The sequence below is a fragment of the Cynoglossus semilaevis genome, chromosome 14, assembly GCF_000523025.1.
Source record: "Cynoglossus semilaevis isolate Cse_v1.0 chromosome 14, Cse_v1.0, whole genome shotgun sequence".
Taxonomy (NCBI): Eukaryota; Metazoa; Chordata; class Actinopteri; order Pleuronectiformes; family Cynoglossidae; genus Cynoglossus; species Cynoglossus semilaevis.
Window position 1 is genome coordinate 28,020,636 of NC_024320.1, and position 21,021 is coordinate 28,041,656.

General features: G+C 38.9%; 2 protein-coding genes across 2 annotated transcripts; one reads left to right on the forward strand and one right to left on the reverse strand.

The window, feature by feature from the left end:
- The first annotated feature begins 1,522 nt into the window (after positions 1–1,522).
- pdcl (phosducin-like) lies at positions 1,523–15,295 on the forward strand. Its single transcript, XM_017038505.2, has 14 exons — positions 1,523–1,708; positions 1,814–1,906; positions 4,088–4,204; positions 5,048–5,188; positions 5,276–5,419; positions 6,347–6,528; positions 7,023–7,106; positions 7,452–7,698; positions 8,275–8,561; positions 9,277–9,424; positions 9,900–10,264; positions 13,518–13,701; positions 13,804–13,985; positions 14,155–15,295. The coding sequence occupies exons 1-14, from the start codon at positions 1,702–1,704 to the stop codon at positions 14,716–14,718; spliced, it is 2,745 nt and encodes a 914-aa protein (XP_016893994.2). The 5' UTR covers positions 1,523–1,701; the 3' UTR covers positions 14,719–15,295.
- A 3,496-nt stretch (positions 15,296–18,791) lies between these two features.
- Positions 18,792–20,789, reverse strand: rpl28 (ribosomal protein L28). Its single transcript, XM_008326297.3, has 5 exons — positions 20,742–20,789; positions 20,189–20,276; positions 19,731–19,854; positions 19,039–19,157; positions 18,792–18,927 (listed from the first exon to the last, which is right to left on the reverse strand). The coding sequence occupies exons 2-5, from the start codon at positions 20,267–20,269 to the stop codon at positions 18,838–18,840; spliced, it is 414 nt and encodes a 137-aa protein (XP_008324519.1). The 5' UTR covers positions 20,270–20,276; positions 20,742–20,789; the 3' UTR covers positions 18,792–18,837.
- Positions 20,790–21,021: the final 232 nt, after the last annotated feature.

Consider the following 21,021-nt stretch of genomic DNA (forward strand, 5'->3'; position numbering starts at 1 on the left):
TTTGTCTCGACCTTTAGACTTTCTGTGCATCCCATTGGAGAATGGAGCTGGAATAGTGTTAGTATTGGGTCAGGACTTTCTCTCCTGTCGCCTCAGGCTGCTCTGTCGGTCCTTTGTGGAGAACAGAAACATGGAAGAAAAAAAAATATATACAACTGTAGGAAATAACCCCAACTCAATAGGAGGAAGGTTGGAGTATACGCAGTACTATATGTAGTAACTTAGAAAGTCTTGCACAATGCAGTATTTCTGAAGAATAACTCACACGGGTTGAAGAAGAGTAGAAAGTCCAACTAGAGGTGCTGTGTTAACCAGATATTTGTGTTTTCAGTCTACCTAGCACTGAACTTTATGGAAACATGTTAAAAAAGACAAATTACAGTCTTACTCTTTATTGGGGGGGAGCAGCAGTTTCCTAACATCCGAAACAACAAAACTTCTAAATATTTACCGGGGACTAAACAATACTGAGATTTCTTAGGTTACAACTGATGGAAGGTCTGTTTACGAATAAGTCGAAAGGTTCAAATTTTATGGTTGCAGCTGGGTGGTTCGGAGGAGGCTGCCACGCTGAGATACAACAGCAGTGCTTGGTTGTGGGAATGTGTTTAACACCAGTGCAGATTTATCACTAAGATAACATACATGTGCAGCTTCATCCTGCAGCCGTGCATCAAAAGTGAGACGCTTCATCTACCCTGACTAGAATGCTCTGTCCTTATTCAATGCTGACGGGTAACATGATAAGCCTCAACTGTAATGTTTAGAGTTTTGAAATCAGGAATCTCACAGACTGATGTCGAGGCAGGTCTGGTGAAGATGAGCCGTTTCCCATCATTACTTTCTCTTTGTCCAAAAGCTCTCTCTCTGAAATCTTTTATATATCAACAATTATTTCTGACAAATTCAGATGTAAGGCTTTTTGCAAAAGGCTCTTGTGTTTTCATTACATTTGATCCGATTAATCACAGGATAGCTGTGGACTAATCACGATTAATTGAGAGGAAATAACATCCTAAATATGAAAAATAAGAAATCTGTAAAGTTTTGGATTTACAGAAAAAAAAGACATGCAACATAGAAATACTGAATTTAATTTTCATATTTTTTTTTTTAGTTTTTACCAAGTTTGTCCTTAGCGCTTTTGAGTAGAAATAAAACCTCACATATTTCAGTGTCTTCCAGCTGTTGGTGATTTCTTCAGTCTGTCAACGGAGCCGCTCCGTGGAATGATACGGCCCGAGTAAACACACTGGCCAAAAGGAGAAAATGTCATAATAAATGCAGCCTCCCACTCGTTCTCCTTTCTACGTAAAGAATCTTATGAATTAAAAAAGAGAGTAGGGGGTGTAAGAGAGGGAGGGGCAGGAGGAGGAGGGGCAGGAGGGGGGGGGCACTCACGCGGCTAAACTCAGGCTTCATTTCAACACAGAATGTTAACCTTGGGTTTAACCAACAGGAGGCGCTCTTTGCTTTTTCTCTTTTGACTTCGCAGTGCAGGTGAAGTATCAGTGTGAAGACAGAGCTGGAGCTCTGAGTGTCACAGACAGGAGTATTTTACTACTGCGGTGTCGGTCCTCCTGCTGCTGCTGCTGCTGCTGCTGCTGCCAACAACCACCGTGGACCACCGTCACAGTGAGGATTACTGCCCCTGTCTTCCATTTCCAGGGAATGAAACTCTCCTGAACCGACGCTGCTGTGATGAGATGTGAGTCTGAGTCTGTGACGGCGTCTGTTCTCGGCAGCTCCGTCTTTCTTTGTTTAACTGTCTGTATCCAAACACATGTACTGACTCCAGGTCTTCGTGTTGAAGTTTCTGTCCTAGGATCACTCTGCGCTCTCGTCTTGCTGTGGCCGCAGCCGTCATGCCTGGGGGATGAGGTGACCTCCAGCACAGGTACTGTAGGTAAGAGGTCAGTGTTACCGGACACTCTGTCGTAGCGTCATTGTAAATTTTACGTATAGGTTTTTTTTTTTTTTTTTTTTTTTTTGCAATTGCCAGAAAAAACGGGTCTTTCTTTGTTTAACTGTCTGTATCCAAACACATGTACTGACTCCAGGTCTTCGTGTTGAAGTTTCTGTCCTAGGATCACTCTGCGCTCTCGTCTTGCTGTGGGCGCAGCCGTCATGCCTGGGGGATGAGGTGACCTCCAGCACAGGTACTGTAGGTAAGAGGTCAGTGTTACCGGACACTCTGTCGTAGCGTCATTGTAAATTTTACGTCTAGGTTTTTTTTTTGTTTTTTTGTTTTTGTGCAATTGCCAGAAAACACGGGCGTGGGAAGAGTTGAACCGGTGCGCGCACACGCGCCTGTGCGTTCCCTTGCGTTGTGGTTTGTTTTGTTCTCCGTCCAAATAGACAGGATTAATCTGCCACCAAGCTGTAATACATTCCTGTGACAAACTACAGGTCCCTGCAGGCCTGCTGTTGGCAGAATGAGATGATGTAATCAGCCTCAGTCCAATTACCAAAGAGAATAATAACACCTTTATTTGTGATGGCCTTTAGTCACCTTTATTGTATAATCTTGTCCATTCGTTTTTATTTAAAAAATGGATTGGCACGACCTTTCAGTCAGACTGAGGACAAAATTCACACTTCATGCCAAACAGGATTCTTTACAGCGTAGAAGACACTTTTCCTGCTGGACCTGTACAGCTGTTTAGAAACACTTTCCTCACCTGACCTCAGATCAATCTGCCTCAGATTTCTGTTTCAGTAATGTAGCCCAGGTCTTCTGATTCATCCCACTTACAGCGTGCTATTGTGAGGTGTTTTAATGGCTACTGAGAGACAGTACAAAGAGGGAAATGTCTTGAATCTTCTGGTAGTGTGTTCCATTTGACCTGAATCTGACCTCTGAGAGCAGATATGATTGTGTGCTGTTGGAACAAAGGAACTGGGGCTGTGTAATCAGGGAGGGGCGCGCTGAGTAAAACTAAACACATTTGCACAACTATCTCCATATTTGAAGTACACCACGAGCGATTCAGGTATTTGATGATATTTTGAATTTCTGCTTGTCTGCACATTCATCAAATAATAATAATCCAACAAACATCTGCTCACAGTAGCTTAAGAACTGATATAAAGGAAAACTGTACATTCCTCAAAAACCATTTAGACTGAAAGAAAACAAATATCATTTTAAAAAACACGGTATATAATTTATATAATATAATTTATAAATAGTGGCACTTTGGCCCAGAGGTCAGTGTCTCTGTCATTGGTGTGGAACCCCAGGGTTCACCTCCTGGGTAAGTTCGAACCCCGGTTAGGGCGGTTGGTACCTTCCAGTGGATGGAATTTATAAATATAATTTAAAAAAAAATGCTTGAATGATCCAACGTTGTATTTTACATGAGGTCTTTTTTTTTCTTCTCTGATCAAATCAGCCACAATTTGCTGTTTGCGGATTGAAAATATCTGGTGTAAATCGTATCGTCACCCACTTCCGGGGCACAACCAAGGGTTTGATAAACTTTGAAGCTGTCTAGTGCGTCCTCCTAAGTGATTTCTTGAGCTGGTGTTAAATGTTTCTTACATCAGTTTATACACATGATAAAACATTGTTTCCCAAAGAGGTCGCAAGAGTTTGGTTTTTTTTTTTGTTTTTTTTTTTGGGTCGTCTCGCATCATGTTTCCCAGAAGTTTACGAATAATGTCTATTGACTTGGGTCGCAAAGGTTTGTGACTTTTAAAATATCGGTCCCTGGAAAAAAAAGTTTGGGAAACACTGCTGTAGAAAAAGTTCTGGTTTTGTACAACACTGAAAATCTATGAATGTTCAGTGATGATTCAGTTATCTTCATTATCTGCTGATTTACCGCCAACAAACGGGTTCTTTGTGAGTCACGTTTGTACGTGTTGTTTATCTATTACTTCGTGAAGCACTTACTAAATGATTGTGACTTAAAATGCACTCCACTTCATTTAACAATCCATGAACCTCCATCTGCAAAAATGGAGTATTTGTAATCCAATCCAGTACAGATGTTAGTCCTGTATGATTACTGGTAGTATTTGGTCATCTTTATGCTCATTTCCTGCCTCCTTCTCTTGTGTTTTTTTTTTGTGTACTCCACAGTCAACCCATGCTGTTACATTCCCTGTCAGCACAGGGGCATTTGTGTAAGACATGGAGAGGAAAAGTATGAGTGTGACTGCACGCGCACCGGATACTACGGAGAAAACTGCACCGTCCGTGAGTCCAGTTGTTATTATTAAACCATGACACGAACTCCTCTCCCTCCAACTGACCTGCAGACAAAACAAAGTTGACTTTTGTTGTGGTGGGAACGGGAAATAATGTAATATAACCTGGCTTACACAGTGAGCACATCTTGTCTAGAACCAAATATTTGGAGAAACTGGAAAAACACAAGCAACTGCCAGCTGGACATGAGCTGCATCTGCTGAGCGGCAAATCAGTTTTCTCTCTCTCTTTGTCCTCAGCATGAACACGAAGGCCTCACATATTGTTGTCCTGAATCGGATGTAATTTGGCTGCCAGTTATGCAATCATGTCATGTTCGTTAATCATAGTAATTAGCGTTTTTGTTTTTCATTATGTAGAGGGAACAATATTATCAGTATATGGGAGGAAAACAGGGAAATTGGATTTTTTGTTTTTCATTGTGGAATCCTGTTTTTATTGGCAAATTCAGTTGATTTTTTTTCTTGAAATATACAGTAAACCAACCAATAAGCTGACTTGAATATGGAGCTTCCACCCAGAGTTTTATAGGTCAGTTCAAATATATAAGGTTCCATGTCATAAAATGATCAAGGCAAATAGTTTGAACAAGTCAAATAAAGTTGCAGCGAGGTCACGTTTCCTCTCCTCTCACTTTGTAATCAAACCGTGTCTTCATGATGTCTTCAACAAATCAGCGAGGAATTCAACACGTAGGTGGAGAACCAGAAAATTGCACCAAGTCCAGATTTGTGGTGAATTCTGTTTGGCTATGACACAATGTTTCCAGGAATAACGGTTTTCCAGTCAAACTGCTCTTTTTTTCCCCCTTGTCTGTCCGTTTCACCACAGCGGAGTTTTGGACCAGAGTGCGTCACTTCTTAAAGCCAAGCCCAGATGTGGCACACTACATTCTCACCCATTTCCATTGGCTGTGGGACGTCATCAATCACACGTTCTTACGTGATGTTCTCATGCGGCTGGTGCTCACAGGTCAGCGGTCGAAGTTAGTCGTATTAGATCATTATCACCGTCATTAAGGAAAACTAATCCTAAGCTTTTTTTTCTTTCCTATCCCAGTTAGGTCCAACCTGATACCCAGCCCTCCAACCTTTAACTCAAAGTACAACTACCTCAGCTGGGAATCCTACTACAACTTGAGCTACTACACGCGCCTACTGCCCCCAATACCAGACGACTGCCCCACACCTTTGGGTGTTAGAGGTCAGTTACACAATTATATCAAAAAAGACCAGTACATTTTGTGAGTAATGTTACTAGGACCTTACTTTTCTTCTTCTTCTATCACTCCTTTCTGTTCTCTGGACCATATATATGCATATATATTGTCCAGACATATATATGTATATATACATGTTTATACATATATATACACATACATACATATATAGTATATACATATATATACACATACATACATATATAGTATATACATATATATACACATACATACATATATAGTATATACATATATATACACATACATACATATATAGTATATATGCATATACATATATATGTATATGCATATATACTATATATGTATGTATGTGTATATATACGTATAAACATGTATATATACATATATATGTCTGGACAATATATATATATATATATATATTGTCCAGACAAATATATACATATATGTATATATTTGTCTGGACAATATATATATATATATATATCGTCCAGACATATATATGTAAATATACATGTTTATACATATATATACACATACATACATATATAGTATATATATTTATAAAGACATATGTAGTATATACTGTATGTACATACTGTATATATATATTGTCCAGACAAATATATACATATATGTATATATATATACACACACACATACATATGTAGTATATATAATTATATAGATATATGTATGTAGTGTATATATATATATTGTACATTTATATGCATAAGACCTCTGGTGTCTGGTGCTTTGTCAGTTAAACCTGACCTTCAAGACTTTCAAAGTGCAGTGTAATGTGCCAACTCTATCTAGTGTCTAGTGTTGTTTCACGGACATACAGTACTGTCTCAGTATTATGACTGCACGCTGTTTCTATCTCTGCGGCGTGAATGACACGTGTGACACACTGGTGTTTCTTTTTTTAGGCAAGGCTGGGCTGCCTGACCCTGAGCTCCTGGTTGAAAAGCTGTTGAAGAGAAGGACTTTTAGACCCGATCCCCAGGGCACCAACCTCATGTTTGCTTTCTTTGCACAGCATTTCACCCACCAGTTCTTTAAGACCTACAACCGCATGGGTTTAGGTTTTACTAAGGCTCTAGCACACGGGGTAAGACAGTTCACAGTTATATGTAAATATAATACGTGCATGACATTTTATTATCCTGAAGGAATGGGGCTGAGAACGGATCCCTGGGGAACACCGTCTGAGAGTTTCAAATGTTAAAAAAATATATGAAAGCTTTGGAACATGTTTTGGCTCGTCATAATAAAGTATATCATATTTCTTCAAATATGTTTAGTTTGTTTATATTTTATCTTGTAATATTTTATGTTTGTTACCTTTTTGTTAACTCTTGCCAGAGTCTGATTATTTAAAATTTCTGAATAAAAAAACTTCAGTTGAAAGGCTGCTGTATTTAAAGCCATTGTTTAAAAAAAATCCAGTAGATTTGTAATTGTAAATATTATGTAATAGTAAATTGATCATTTGGTAAAATATGTAGATAATTAAATAAATGAGTGATCTACAAAAAAAAGTTTGTTTGTTACGTGCAATGTTTATATCCGGTTTTTCACTAAAGTTCTTTTCCAATGTGACAGGTAGACGCAGGACACGTTTATGGAGACAACTTGGAACGCCAGCTCCAACTTAGGCTTCACAAAGATGGAAAACTGAAATATCAGGTGAGAGAAAGAAAACACTCCCCCCCCCACACACAGGTCATCTGGAGCAGAATAATCCTGAAAAACAAAAATTAATTTCTCTAGATTGTTGGTCTAGTTTACAGTTAAATACTGTACTGTACTGTACTGTACTGTACAGTACAGTACATGAGGTGTTGGAACTCTCATGAGTACACTAACAAGAAGCAGCAGTTGCAATATTTCGCACAGATGTGCCACACAGTACAGTATGAGTCTTGGGGAAACAGTGTCACAATAAATGGATAGGAGTTAAAAGACCAGGTTTTACAGTAATTTGTTTTTTTTTTAATTATTAACTCGTGCCTTTATTTCCTTTAATTGTAGGTCATCAATGGCGAAGTGTACCCTCCCACTGTACTCGATACGATGGTGAAGATGAGCTACCCCCCAAGTGTTCCACCTGAGCATCAGATCGCTATTGGTCAGGAAGTGTTCGGACTTCTCCCTGGTTTGGGAATGTACGCCACCCTGTGGCTGAGGGAGCACAATCGAGTCTGTGACATCCTGAAAGTGGAGCATCCCACGTGGGACGATGAGCAGCTTTTCCAGACCACACGTTTGATCATCATCGGTGAGTTGGGCGTTCTTTTCAAGAAGTGACTTCTTCTTCTTCGTGTGTCTTACACAGAGGTGGAAAGTAAGTAAATTCATTCACATTACTGTAGTTTTTGTGAGTCATTTGTAGTTTTTGAGAATAGGTAATTTTACTTTTACTTCGAGTATGTTACTTCGGTAAATTTAAAAATAACCCGTTACTGAGTAAAAAATTGAATGCGGGGAAAAACAAGCCGCGTTAACTGAAAGGTTAAACTGGTTTAACTTCCTCCGTTAAGGAAATGTGCCTTCATGATATCCAATATACAATATATATGACATATATATTAGGGCTGGGCAACAATGAATTATTTATTACAATTTTTATTTCGCTTTTTGCCGACAAATAATATTGTGTTTTACATTAAAGCTAATGGTTGAAAAATGGGATGTTAGCATTTTTAACACGTAGCAAGAGTACTGTAGCAGAAGGTACATGTTGTTATATTTGGACGGAGTCTCTGAGCGAGAAAATACAGAACGCCGTAATCACAGGAATTCTGTCACCCTTTACATTTTAAGAATATCAATCTCTGCATGTGCTGCCTCTCAGGTGAGACGATCAAAATCGTGATCGAGGAGTATGTACAGCACCTCAGTGGCTACATGCTGCAGCTGAAGTTTGATCCAACGCTGCTGTTTAACACTCCCTTCCAATATGGAAACCGAATCGCACTGGAGTTCAGCCAACTGTACCACTGGCATCCGCTGATGCCTGACAGCTTCCTCATAAATGGAGATGAAGTGACGTACACGCAGTTTCTCTTTAACACGTCCGTCCTCACGCACTACGGCGTTGACAAGCTGGTGGACTCTTTCTCTCGGCAAGTTGCTGGGCAGGTATGTAAAAGACTGATGTCATTACTGACCCTTTAATTTAGACAATACAGTAATGTCAATTTTATGAAGTAATGCTTTTGTACAGCAAATACAATATTATTTGGTGATTAGATCTCTATGTTTTTTTAGGGTGTGACTGAGAAGAAGGCTGTCTCTAGGTTTTCTTTGCTCATTTAGACCAGTGTTTCCCAAGCTTTTTTTCTGGGGACCCATTTTAAAAGTCACAAACCTTCGCGACCCAATCAATAGACATTATTCGTAAACTCCTGGGAAACATGATGCGAGATGACCCAAAAAAAACCAAACTCTTGTGATCCACTTGGGGGTCGCGACCCAGTCTTTGGGAAACAATGTCTTAAGTGAATATCATAATTCCGCCCATTGTGGTGGTGGTTCTATCAGGACAGGACATTTAGTGTAAAAACTGTGCCCACGTTACGATTCCTACCTGTGGTGGTTCTATCAGGACAGGCCATTTAGTGTAAAAACTGTGCCCACATTACGATTCCAATTAACCCTCAGACTCGTAAAACAAAAAAATCAAGACTGTGAACGACTGATATTTAATCATTCATGAGGTAGATCAGTTTAAAGACCAGCGTTGTGGTCTCACTTTTTGAAACATTTTTTGAAACAGCAGCATTTAATCATGATCAAATGATAATTGATTAACAAATTAAAAATATAATAAAATAAACCAATGGAATCTCCACAGATCGGCGGGGGCCATAACATCAATGCGATTGTGACTCACGTGGCTGTGGGTGCCATAAAGGAATCTCGCCAGCTCCGGTTGCAGCCGTTCAATGAGTACAGAAAACGTTTTAACCTGACGCCCTACGCATCCTTCCAGGAATTCACTGGTAAGTCTGTCAAATGAAAAGGGTTTCCTGAATGAATGGTTTTCAGTATTTTTAATAGAAATGTCACTACCTTTGTATGTGGACGGTCTGTGGGAGAGGAGCCTTTTATTATTGATACAATGTGCAGTATTCTGGTATCTAGTTTGAGATTTTGATTTAGCAAACAACAACAGCGTTCCGGCTCGCTAAAGAACAGATTTTGATTTAGCAAACAACAGCGTTCCGGCTCGCTAAAGAAAATGGGATTGTAAACTTTTATAATTTTTATTTATTTATATATTTATGTATTCTCCTCTAAGTTAAGCTTGCTTATTCACTGCCTTGATTATCCTTTGGGTTTCAATTGCTTATCTGTTTAATTATAATTGCGTTACTGCCACCTACTGGCGTCACATACTTCAAGCGACCGATTTAAACAAGGAAAAATACTTTTTTTTTTGCTTATTTCTTTTCACCAAATAATGATCTTTCGCAGATAATGAAGAGATAGCCGGCGTGTTGGAAGAACTCTACGGAGACATTGACACACTCGAATTTTATCCCGGTTTAATGTTGGAGAAAACAAGACCTAACGCCATATTTGGGGAAAGCATGGTGGAAATGGGAGCTCCTTTCTCACTCAAAGGCCTCCTAGGAAATCCTATATGTTCTCCAGAATATTGGAAGCCCAGCACCTTTGGAGGCAAAGTGGGCTTTGACATAGTGAACTCTGCCACGCTAAAGAAGCTGGTTTGTCAAAACACCAGGACATGTCCTTATGTGGCATTTCACATACCTAGAGAGGAGCAGTCCCAATCCCAGGGTCAGAAAGAATTAAATAAGGACGGAAACGACGAGCTATGACCTCATTCACAATCATCAAGGGGGCACACCCACAGGCAGGTGTGAAAAAAATAAAAATGAACTGCCTCAGCAACAAGAAAACACTGGAGAAAGACCAGGGACTGAAAGAAAAGTCACACTCGTCTAGTTTTTACTTTGCTGTCTCACACTCACACACAAACAAACACATCAGTGAGCACATGAACTTGTGGTCTTTTCTATAGGACGAAAATACTATCATCTATACCTGTACAGTACAGTGTTCATTAATATGTGCAAGAACTGCCTCTTTGTTTACAAGATTTTGTATTAATTACATTTTTGCAAGTCTTTTCAACCTGAAAATAAAAACAAACCGTGTTCACAGAGTGGGTTTTAATTTAATGTCTTGAAATTGTAGCGTTGTTGTTTAACTGTCCATTTATCTGAACCTCATCATGAGCTCAGAGTTTCCCTTGGCTGGGAATGGCAGGGTTAAAGGCACATTTCAGCCCAGTTAAAACAAGTCCACAAACACCTACTGTTAATGTGAAGTAACAAGAATGATCTAAGAACGTGCAGCTATTTTTTCAAATAGTGATTCATATTCAATATAAAAACATTGATAACTATTTGTCATCTAACAACAGTTTCATACAGGTAACAGATTACAGGTCTAGTTCCTCATTACAACGCCATCTTGTCATTAAGATTGGAACTGTATTCAACAAACCTCCCCAAATCTTTCCAAAAGAAAACTCTGGAAAAAGAAAAATAATAAACTTGGACCTTTTTTTTGCGATGACCTCTTTTTTTAATCACTTGTGGTAGCATAGCATTCCATAGCATCCACTTGGTAACTTTCTGGTATTTCTGCCAACGTTTTATTTGTCTTCATCTCCTCAGTCTTTCAATGACCATCGTCTGCTTCAGGACTAAAAGGACTGTCTTTTTTTTTCTATCAACATACTGTAGAGGAATTTCTTCAGCGTCTATTGTCTTGCCAGCCTAGGTAAAAGCTTCTATAGCTGCAATTTCCTTCTTGCGTACTGCCCCGTCCTCTTTTCCTCCCACTGCTTTATCAAAATAATGTTTTCCTATTAAAAACACAGTGGTGTTCTCAGTCTGTACAAAATATGTGCTCTTTTGTGTTTTCCCCAGGTTCCCACCCTTTCAACTTCCTTTCATGTCTCCCCTATTTTAAACAAACCAAATCCATTAAAACACTTTATTGCTTTTGGGGCCGTGGCTGCTTCACAAAACCTACTTTAAACAACATAATGAATGACTTCATTTGCCCTCAGTGGCAAAAAAACAAAAAAAAAAAAAACAGTTTAAACACACTGGAAGATAGCTGTACCCTTTTTTTAGCATATGATCAAAAAGATGGTAAGCTGAAAAAAAGTATTTTGATAAAAATAAAATATTTTTTAAAATATGCAGATTAGGTGTATATAGTACACAAGTAAATACAGTTTTTTAACATAAAAAAAAGATATGCGGAAATTGAGGTAGAAATGTAAAAATGTAAACAGTGAGGTAGACAAATGCAAAAACGAAAACGAATGGGTAAAGAGAGGCTTGATTACTCCAATTGTGCTCACCTGCGTCGCCGCTCCCGTGCTCTCCTTCCTGCAGCTGAGCATCTTATACCGTCGCGTCGGTTATTTCATTTATTTACGTCATATGTATGTCTTATATTTCCACTATACAACTCTACTGTACATATAATTGTGTGGGAAAGGTTAATACAGTTTGGGGGTGTTGATAACAGTGTGGGGGAGGTTCGTAAAAGGTAAATATATACGTTAACAATATAAAACTCTCCCTTTTCGCGGTGGGTCTTGGAACGCAACTACCGCGATATGAGAGGGATCACTGTAATTTTACAAAATTCTAAAACAATTGTATGCTTAGTATGCTGTCATGGCATTTCCCTCATCACTGGGTGAAGCCTTTAATGCTGCATTCGTGAACACTTTGTAATTTCTGATGTACTTAATCAAACATGAACCGTAAAAGTAATATTTTGAAGACATGTTACATTCGATCTATAGTTTACTTTGAGAATATCAATGGTATATAGAGTGTGCAGTGTACTCTCGTTTATATATTGCTTTTTATGTGTATTCATCGACAATGACGTTTAGTATTAAAAATTACGACACTTGTTTGGACACTGAAGGCAGCACGGGGGAAGTAGAGGTTTACGCTACGGCTGTAGACGCTAACAGATCTGTAAGAGAGTGCTTTGGAAGTCCACGACATTTCGTTTGCGATAGGCGGTCATAAAGTACAGGTAAGTTTGATTTATTTGAATTTAGTGAACTGTTATTGCGTCGCGTAATGAGTCTCAACGATTGGCGTCGCTCGGTTTACGGTTAGCTAATGCTAACTAGTGAATTAATGCAGGTATAGGTGGCTAATGCTAACAAAAACGTATGTAGTGTTAAGTCCTGCTCTACTTCTAGGCTCTCGGTATTGTCGCCTGTATTGTTTAAAAACACGATGAAATGACAGCGAACATTCTTAGCTGAGAGGAGTCGAATTTGTCCATGACATAAGGTACAACTACGATATATATATTTACTGCAGGCCTTCACTTTGACTGTTTACTTGTGGTGGTGACTTTTTACTCCGCCGCACGATTTTAAATTGCCATCAGCTTACAGACAAAGCGGACACAACAGCTTTAGCCCAGGAATAGTTTAATTCTGTTTTTGTAACATTGTCAAAGTATACTGGATTTAGTCTCATTGTCTCTCCATCTGTGAACACGGGCTGGTTTATCTACGGCTCACTGCACAATAAAAGGCTTTGGGCCGTGATATTTATGTAAGTGACAGAGACTTAAACACCAGTTGTCCAAAGTATGAGTGTCCTACTTTCTACGTAAGCTGTCTTTGTCTGACCTACATCTGTTTAAATGAAAGCTGAGTGGATTATTGTGCTTAATGGTTTTCGTTACCCAATGTGTGTTAAAGATGCAGCAGTTAAAGACCCAACGCAGTATTCATTTAGTCCATAAGATGCTAAATACAGTCCAGAAAAATGTCATATAAAATGTAATTGTAAAAAATGTAAATGTAAAAAACTATAGTTGACTGAGGAAATAACTAAATAGCTTAGAAGTTGAGAAGAAGTTAATTCGTTTGACGATAAATTGTGGCCAATTCACACGTCATGATGAACATTAAAATAAAACGCATTTAATCGTTTTCAATAAGGCCTAAGCTTATACTCTGTGTATTGTGTTGTGTATTAAACATGAATGACTGTTCTGCTTAGGTAAGCCGTGATCATGACAACTCTGGATGATAAGATACTGGGGGAGAAGCTGCAGTACTACTACAGCAGCAGTGAGGATGAAGGAAGTGACAATGAGGATGATGAAGGGGAGAGTAAGACCATCAGGGATGCCAGCGTTGCAGAGCCGGTCATCGACTACAGTGCAGATGGAAGTGCTGTGAACACAGGTAGATAATAATGAATATAATTTAAATCTTTAAAACTTTTTAAAATCACTGTTCAGTGATAGAAAGTCTGATGATCAAGTGACCTTGGGTGTTCTCTCACAGGACCAAAGGGCGTGATCAATGACTGGAGGAAATACAAGCAGCTGGAGGTGGAGCAGAAACAGGAGCAGAAGAAAGAGATGGAGCGACTGATCAAGAAGCTGTCGATGACCTGTCGCTCTGACCTGGACCTGGAAAAAGATAAAGAGAAACAAAAAGAGCTGCAAGACAAAATTAATGGCAAAGTGGGTGATGAAATGCAAATAAAGATTAGTTGATTATAGAAATTATAGCTGTTGTAGAAATGTATCATACTTTAGGAAAGATGTTTTCATTAAGACCATGCTAAGAAACAGTGTCTATTTACACTTCACCATGTTGAACAAGTTGGGGTTTTTTTTTTCAACCCTACAGATGACTATGCAAGAGTACAACATACTTAAGGAGGGAGACGATGATGAAGACTTCCTCCAGCAATACCGTATGCAGCGCATCGAAGAGATGCGCCGCCAGCTCTGCCGTGGAAAACGTTTTGAGCAGGTCTACGAGCTCAACAGCGGCGAGGAGTTCCTGGAAGCCCTAGATAAGGAGGATAAAAGCACGCTGGTCATGATCCACATATATGAGCCAGACATTCCAGGCTGTGAGGCCATGTTTGGCTGCCTGATGTGTCTGGCTCAGGAGTACCCGCTGGTGAAGTTCTGCAGCGTGCGCAGCTCAGCCATCAGCACCAGTGCACTGTTCAGAGACAGTGCTCTTCCTGCCCTGCTTGTTTACAAAGGCGGGGACCTGATTGGCAACTTTGTGCGTCTCACAGACCAACTGGGTGAGGATTTCTTTGCTGTTGATCTGGAGGCTTTGTTACAGGAGTATGGCATGCTGCCTGACAAGTCTCCAGTCGCCCCAAAGGTGATTCGCAATGGAGCCATTATCCAGAACAATGTGAGTGATGAAGACTCTGACCTTGATATAGATTAGAGCTGCCATCATCATCATCATCATCATCATCGAGTGCTTGGAACCGTGTATGAACTAAGTCTGCATGGACAACAGAACATCCTAATAAATGTATGAAACAGAACCAGGTCAGTGAGTGTTTCTCAGCAAAAATAGTTTTATTTATTTAGAGTAAAAATAGCCAGTTTCATTATCAAGGACCTGTTCAGACATAGAAAATCTTTATGTGTAGGTTAATATTTTGTTTGAATTGTAAGTGTATTTATTTATGTAAAGGACCAGTGTGTGAGATTTACCTCTCACTGTGCATTACTGCACACAAAAACTAAAAACATTTGTTTGTTTTGATCCAGTTGTGTTTGAGTACTTTGTTGGAAAAGTAGTGCATCTTGGCACAGAGTTGGAGTTGGTACATATGCAACATGTGACGACCTAAATCCTCCGCACTGGTCCTTTAAACACATTCCTCTCCTGCTGCATCTTCTGTCATGTGTAAATCTGAACCATCGTTCCTGTTTGGCTCCAAGTTCATTTTCTAACTTTTCTACATGCTGTACCATTTTAAACAGAAAGATGAATAAACTCTAAACTGTTTGCACTTGCATTTTAACTTTTTCTTATATTCTAAGAGCCTTTATCATTCATTGAGCAAATAAGTTGCACATAATTGTAATCTATCCTACTTTTAGGGGAAAGTGTGTAGACATACAGCAATGACCAAAATGCGTCAACTATGTGAAGCCAATTTTTCTTAACATTTTTTCCATATTGATAATTCCATCATTATTTCAACATTTTTCCCATATTGATAATTCCATCATTTGGATTAGTTTCATCTATTTGCTTTTATTTATCTTTCTGTCCATTAATATACAGAAAACATATCAATCCTTAAAAATGTTGACTTATCTGGATTAATCCTTGTTGAGCAGCATCTAACCTGTGATTAAGCATTTTATAATTTTAATTGTTTTACAGCCCCAATGTATATACTGAGGCATCAGCATCGGCATCATTAGGAAAACTCTTCAGTGCAGTAGTTTGTATCCCACCAGCCTCAAGATACAAAGAGCAAAGGTCATGAGCAGATCATCCATGGACTCTGGGATCTTGTGTCCTACAAACAGTCCGTCATATGGAGTACAGTGAAAGTAGAAACCATCAGCAGCAGGACAACAGTGCCCCTAAGGAGGGAGGACGCTGCAGAGCTGTGCAGCTCATGTCCACAGAAAACATGTTCCAACAGGAGATGCGTCTCTGCACTGAGGCCTGCCGGGAACAAAGGAACACACCCACTGTTACACACTGGTAGTGGATCTTTATTTTCCACTAAGCGACCAATAACAAAAGGATCATCCGAGGCCTGGTTGGTAAACAAATCATTTCACTATCCCTCTGGTGCTTGCGTGACCTGGGAACTTCTGCACAAAGGGCCCACAAATCAATGCCCACTAATGGTATTGCTTTGCCACAACTTGTCCACATGTATTAAATTACTGGTGGCGTTAGAAAACTGGTTTCTGAATGTCTTGCATTTACAGAGAGTGGTTTGAAAGTGAGGTGACGTCACACACCGTGTTCTGACCAATCGTCCCACAGATGCTGAATATCCTCGTCATGATTCACCTGGTGATCTGGAATGTAAGAGAAACTTTATTATTTAAGTTTTCCATTTAAGTAAAAAAAAATCTCTATAAATTTATTGCTCTGGTAATTTTTTTTTCCAAAATTTTGATGAAATTTTTCAACATCTGACCAACATGACATGTGACATGTTTGCCAAACAATTCCAAAAAATATTTTTTTGATAAATCTCAAAATGCAGTATTTTTGTGTGAAAAATGCAGAAAATATAAAATTATGATTTTTTTTTTTCAACCTTTGACCAATGTGACATGCGAAATTAGGATTTTCCTGAAAAAATTCAAAAAAAGAAATTTCTAAAAAATGTCTCAAAATGATCTAATTTGATGAGAAACATTCAGAAAACAAAGTTTTGATTTTTTTTTTTTTTGTCAAAACTTTTACATTTTCACCATCTGGCCAACATGACATGCAAAATTGAGATTTTCCTGAAAAAATTCAAAAAAAGAAATTTCTAAAAAATGTCTCAAAATGATCTAATTTGATGAGAAACATTCAGAAAACAAAGTTTTGATTTTTTTTTCTTTTTGGCAAAACTTTTACATTTTCACCATCTGGCCAACATGACATGCAAAATTAGGATTTTCCTGAAAAAATTCAAAAAAAGAAATTTCTAAAAAATGTCTCAAAATGATCTAATTTGATGAGAAACACGCAGAAAAGAAAAAAATATAATTCTAAATTTTTATCAAAAATGTCTCAAAATGATGTAATTTGATGAGAAACACGCAGAAAAGATTAAAATTAGATTTTTCTAAATCAAATTTGAAAATTCTAAATTTTTATCACAATTTGTCAACATCTGATATGGGATCTTGGAGAAAACCTTTTTCTGGAGCTAACCTATAAGATGAGCATGTGAATCTTACAGCTGAGCACCAAAAATGTATTTATTTATTCCCCCATGTCCCCATCCGGGGTTCCATTTCCCATACCAATCACATAAACCTGACTTTATTGTCATCAACCTGCAACTTTTTCTTGTAACATTACGACTTTGTCCTCGTAAATTCATTATTTTAATCTCGTTTTTTTATTATCATCAATGTGGCCTTAAAAATTTTAATTACGGAACTTGGAAATAATTAAGAACTGTTAGGCAAAATACCACAAACATCTGATGCCGTACCACTGGAGTGCAGCCACAGCATCCGTTTCAGTTCTCTGAAGGCCTGTGTGAGGTTTTCCAGCTGATCATGGAGGTGGATGTTCTCTTCTATCAGTGTGTGGATGGTGTCCTGTAGTTCGAAGCTCCCACCTTCAAGGATCAGCAGAGTCTGCAGTAGGAGGAAAATGACTGTCCTTTGTCTCCTCATGGCGAGCACAGAACCGTCCTTCTCTGAAACCACGTTCAGTTGACGCCTAATCTCACACCAGAGACAGTTGTGTGCAAATGCAGCATTGATTGTTGCAGGAGGTTTTATCAGATTTAACTTCAGGCTAAAGGGAGGAGGGAGGCAACAGGGGTCAGTTCTCTCATGTCAAAGATATGAGAGGAGGGTCAGTTCTCTCATGTCAAAGATATGGCTCATGTCAGGCTGCTATAAAATCAGTTTCTGAACATCAGAAAGTAAAAATAACTAACATAATGCCCTAGTTCTATGTTTGTCCTTCAGAAACCTCAGCAAATAAACAGTTCTGTCTTTTTCTTCTGTTGGCTTCTGTCAGGGGTCGCCACAGCTGATCATCTGTCTCCACCTCTATCTCTACTCACTTCACTTCATCCATGAGCCATGGCACGTCCAACATTCCATGTCTGATATTTCTACTGTCCAATTACTGCTGTATTTTACTAGTATGGAGGTAAATCCTCTTTCTGGCTTTGGAACAGTCTTGACAGTTGTTAGTGCCATAAATACCAAATGCTGGAAACACTCCTGTGGTCGACAGACAGCATCGTACCAATGAAGACGTCTCTGTAGTTCCAACACATCCCAAAGGTGCTCTTATGGCCAGAGGCCATTAAATAACACTGAACTTATTTTTGCATTTAAGCTGTGGTTGATCCAGGTTTAGTAACCTGTAGTTTCAGGTTGCTGTAATTAAACCCAGGCCGTCGTCTGACTGCAGAATTAGACTCATTAAATCAGACAGCAGTAATCCACTGCTCTGCAGACTAATATTGGTGACACAATGCAGATCATTATGTTTGGTCTGGTTTTCTGTTTCCTCATTCAGGTGTGACAGCCTGTGTGAGTGTCTGCTGCAGTTGCCTACCTGCACTAAAGCTTGATGTGCTGTGTTCAAGGACAGATGTAAAGCGACCCAGTCTGGATTATCACCACCTCGCTATAGGCTTGAACCAGACTGGACATTTGTTGTTGACTTGCCAGGGAACACTACCTACATAACTACATCAATTCACGTGCACTGCTCGAATCCCAAAGAGAGAGAAAAAAAAAGCAGTGCACAGAGAATCATAAATGTTACCAACAAAGAGCTTGACACAATTCAGTGTTTTTACCAAACATTTATTTATTAATCATGTTAATATGTTTATGCGGTCTTGGTAGCCCTGGTGCGCTTCTTTTTTACAACAACGGGCTTCTGGCTCTTCAGAATGGCACTGGCACGACGGAGGGCGGCCTGTAGCGAGACGGTTGTAGTATTTAGCACTTGAGTTATAGTTTGAATGTACAGTGACATTATGACAGCATTTAAGACTTTTCTCAAACAGTGTCACAGCACAAAGCTCACCATGCGCAGATCCTTTCTGTATTTGTTCTTGGTGATGATGTGCCTCAGGCTGCTGAGGGTGGCGCGGGAGTTCTTGTTGATAGTGATCTTCTCATAGGATCCAACAGGTTTGTTCTGACCTGCAGAGAAAGATGAATCAGTCCAATGTGATCTTATGAGATCTAATAATCTAAAAACAGCTGACTTCAGATGGTCTGTTGTACATGTCTTTGCTGAACCAACATCGCCCCCTATCCTACTTTACCAGAACAGATGAGACAATGAGTAGTGCAAGTTTTCATTCATTTGACAAATTTAAATAGCAGGATGTGAGGTGAGTGTTAAAAATCTGCACTACTCTTAAAATGATGGAGTCTTTAGGTTGAAAAAAAAGTTAATTAAAAAGAATTATCATTCAGTTTAAAAGTCTTTTTTTTAAATTAAAAGTATTTATAACTTTGACTTTCAGCATTTAAAGCAATAGGTGCAAAGTGTCATCTGTATTTTAGGCTTGAACGGATAAAGTAAAAGTATTAAGTATTAAGTAAAAGTATAACTTTGACTTTCAGCATTTAAAGCAATAGGTGCAAAGTGATAGGTGCAAAGAGTCATCTGTATTTTAGGCTTGAACGGATAAAGTAACAACACGCTTTATCAATATCTGAAAACATGCCGTCTGACATCAGTTCGTGTCTTTGACATGTCATGTTTACCTTTGCGCTTCTTCAGAACGACCACAACACCCTTGCCATCGGCAGCTGGCTGTACACCTACAGTCTTCTTGTGAACCAAACCATTGAAGCGGAAAGAGTTCCTGGACTTCAAGTTGTTGGGCTCCTGTAGCACAACACAAAATGAATACAAATTATTACAACATTAAATACTTTCCGGTGCTCCTTGTTGTGAACTTCACATAGAGGGGTCACGTTTTTAACTATCAACGTTAGGGCTAGAACGTTGTGTTTATTCATATCGAAGCATTTGATACACGTTTACTAAACCTATTAAATGTACTAATCAAACTTGGTACAACAACGTAACTCCAAACAGCATCAGCAGCAGATGTGCTGTTAACATAATGCGGATAAAACGATATTCCAACGGATTATCTTGCTGTAACAAAGTTCCAGTGCGTTACGTTACGGTTGTATCTCTGACATCGATCACTCACAGTGCTGTAGGTCTGTCCGTTCCTCTTGAGGAGGAAGCTGGAGCAGTTCCTGATGACCATCCACTGCAAATGGGCAGACATGTTGAACCTGGTAAAAACAATACAATGGGTTAGTCTATTTATCCTGACAGTTCACAGACAACGCATAGCCATTCACTCATTTGACCGCATGTAGCGTGTTCTTGATGTCACGTAAAACACATCACCTTTGGTAACCAGTGATTAGTGAGTAACATTAAATGTAACTGTGATGGTCAAGATGTAAGCTTTGATGGATTTTGAACCTAAATATAAAAAGCTTTAAGCCTCGGCTCATTACAACTCAGGCGTTAAACGTTAGCGCTAATGTTAGCACAACGAGGCCTAGCCCGGCGACATGCTTACAACGTTTTCTGATAGATTCACATTTTCAAAAGAACGTTTACTTGACATATTGGTTATATGCTTTATAACACAACACTATGGTTAAGTACATATACTCCAAAACGGCATATAAACTAGGGAATAAAAACTAAATACCATCGGCAACAACCAGAAGAAGTGACCACGTTACCTTTTAGCGGAGGAAAAGGACCAGAGAGAGCGGAAGCCGCTTTACGGAACATTTTGGGAAGATTCATGCGCACCACAACGTTGCAATTTTATGATTTTATAACCATAATGTGTTCTGATATGTAATCAAGACTTTAGTAACTAAGTAATGTTTTAAAATATTTTAGAATGTCGTTTAAAAATAGGATAATTGTCAATGTTATTATTTGTAGCACTAGTTTCCCTCTCGGCGGAAGGACACAGCCGTGTCACTTTGTGTCATTTTCTGACATCATTACTAT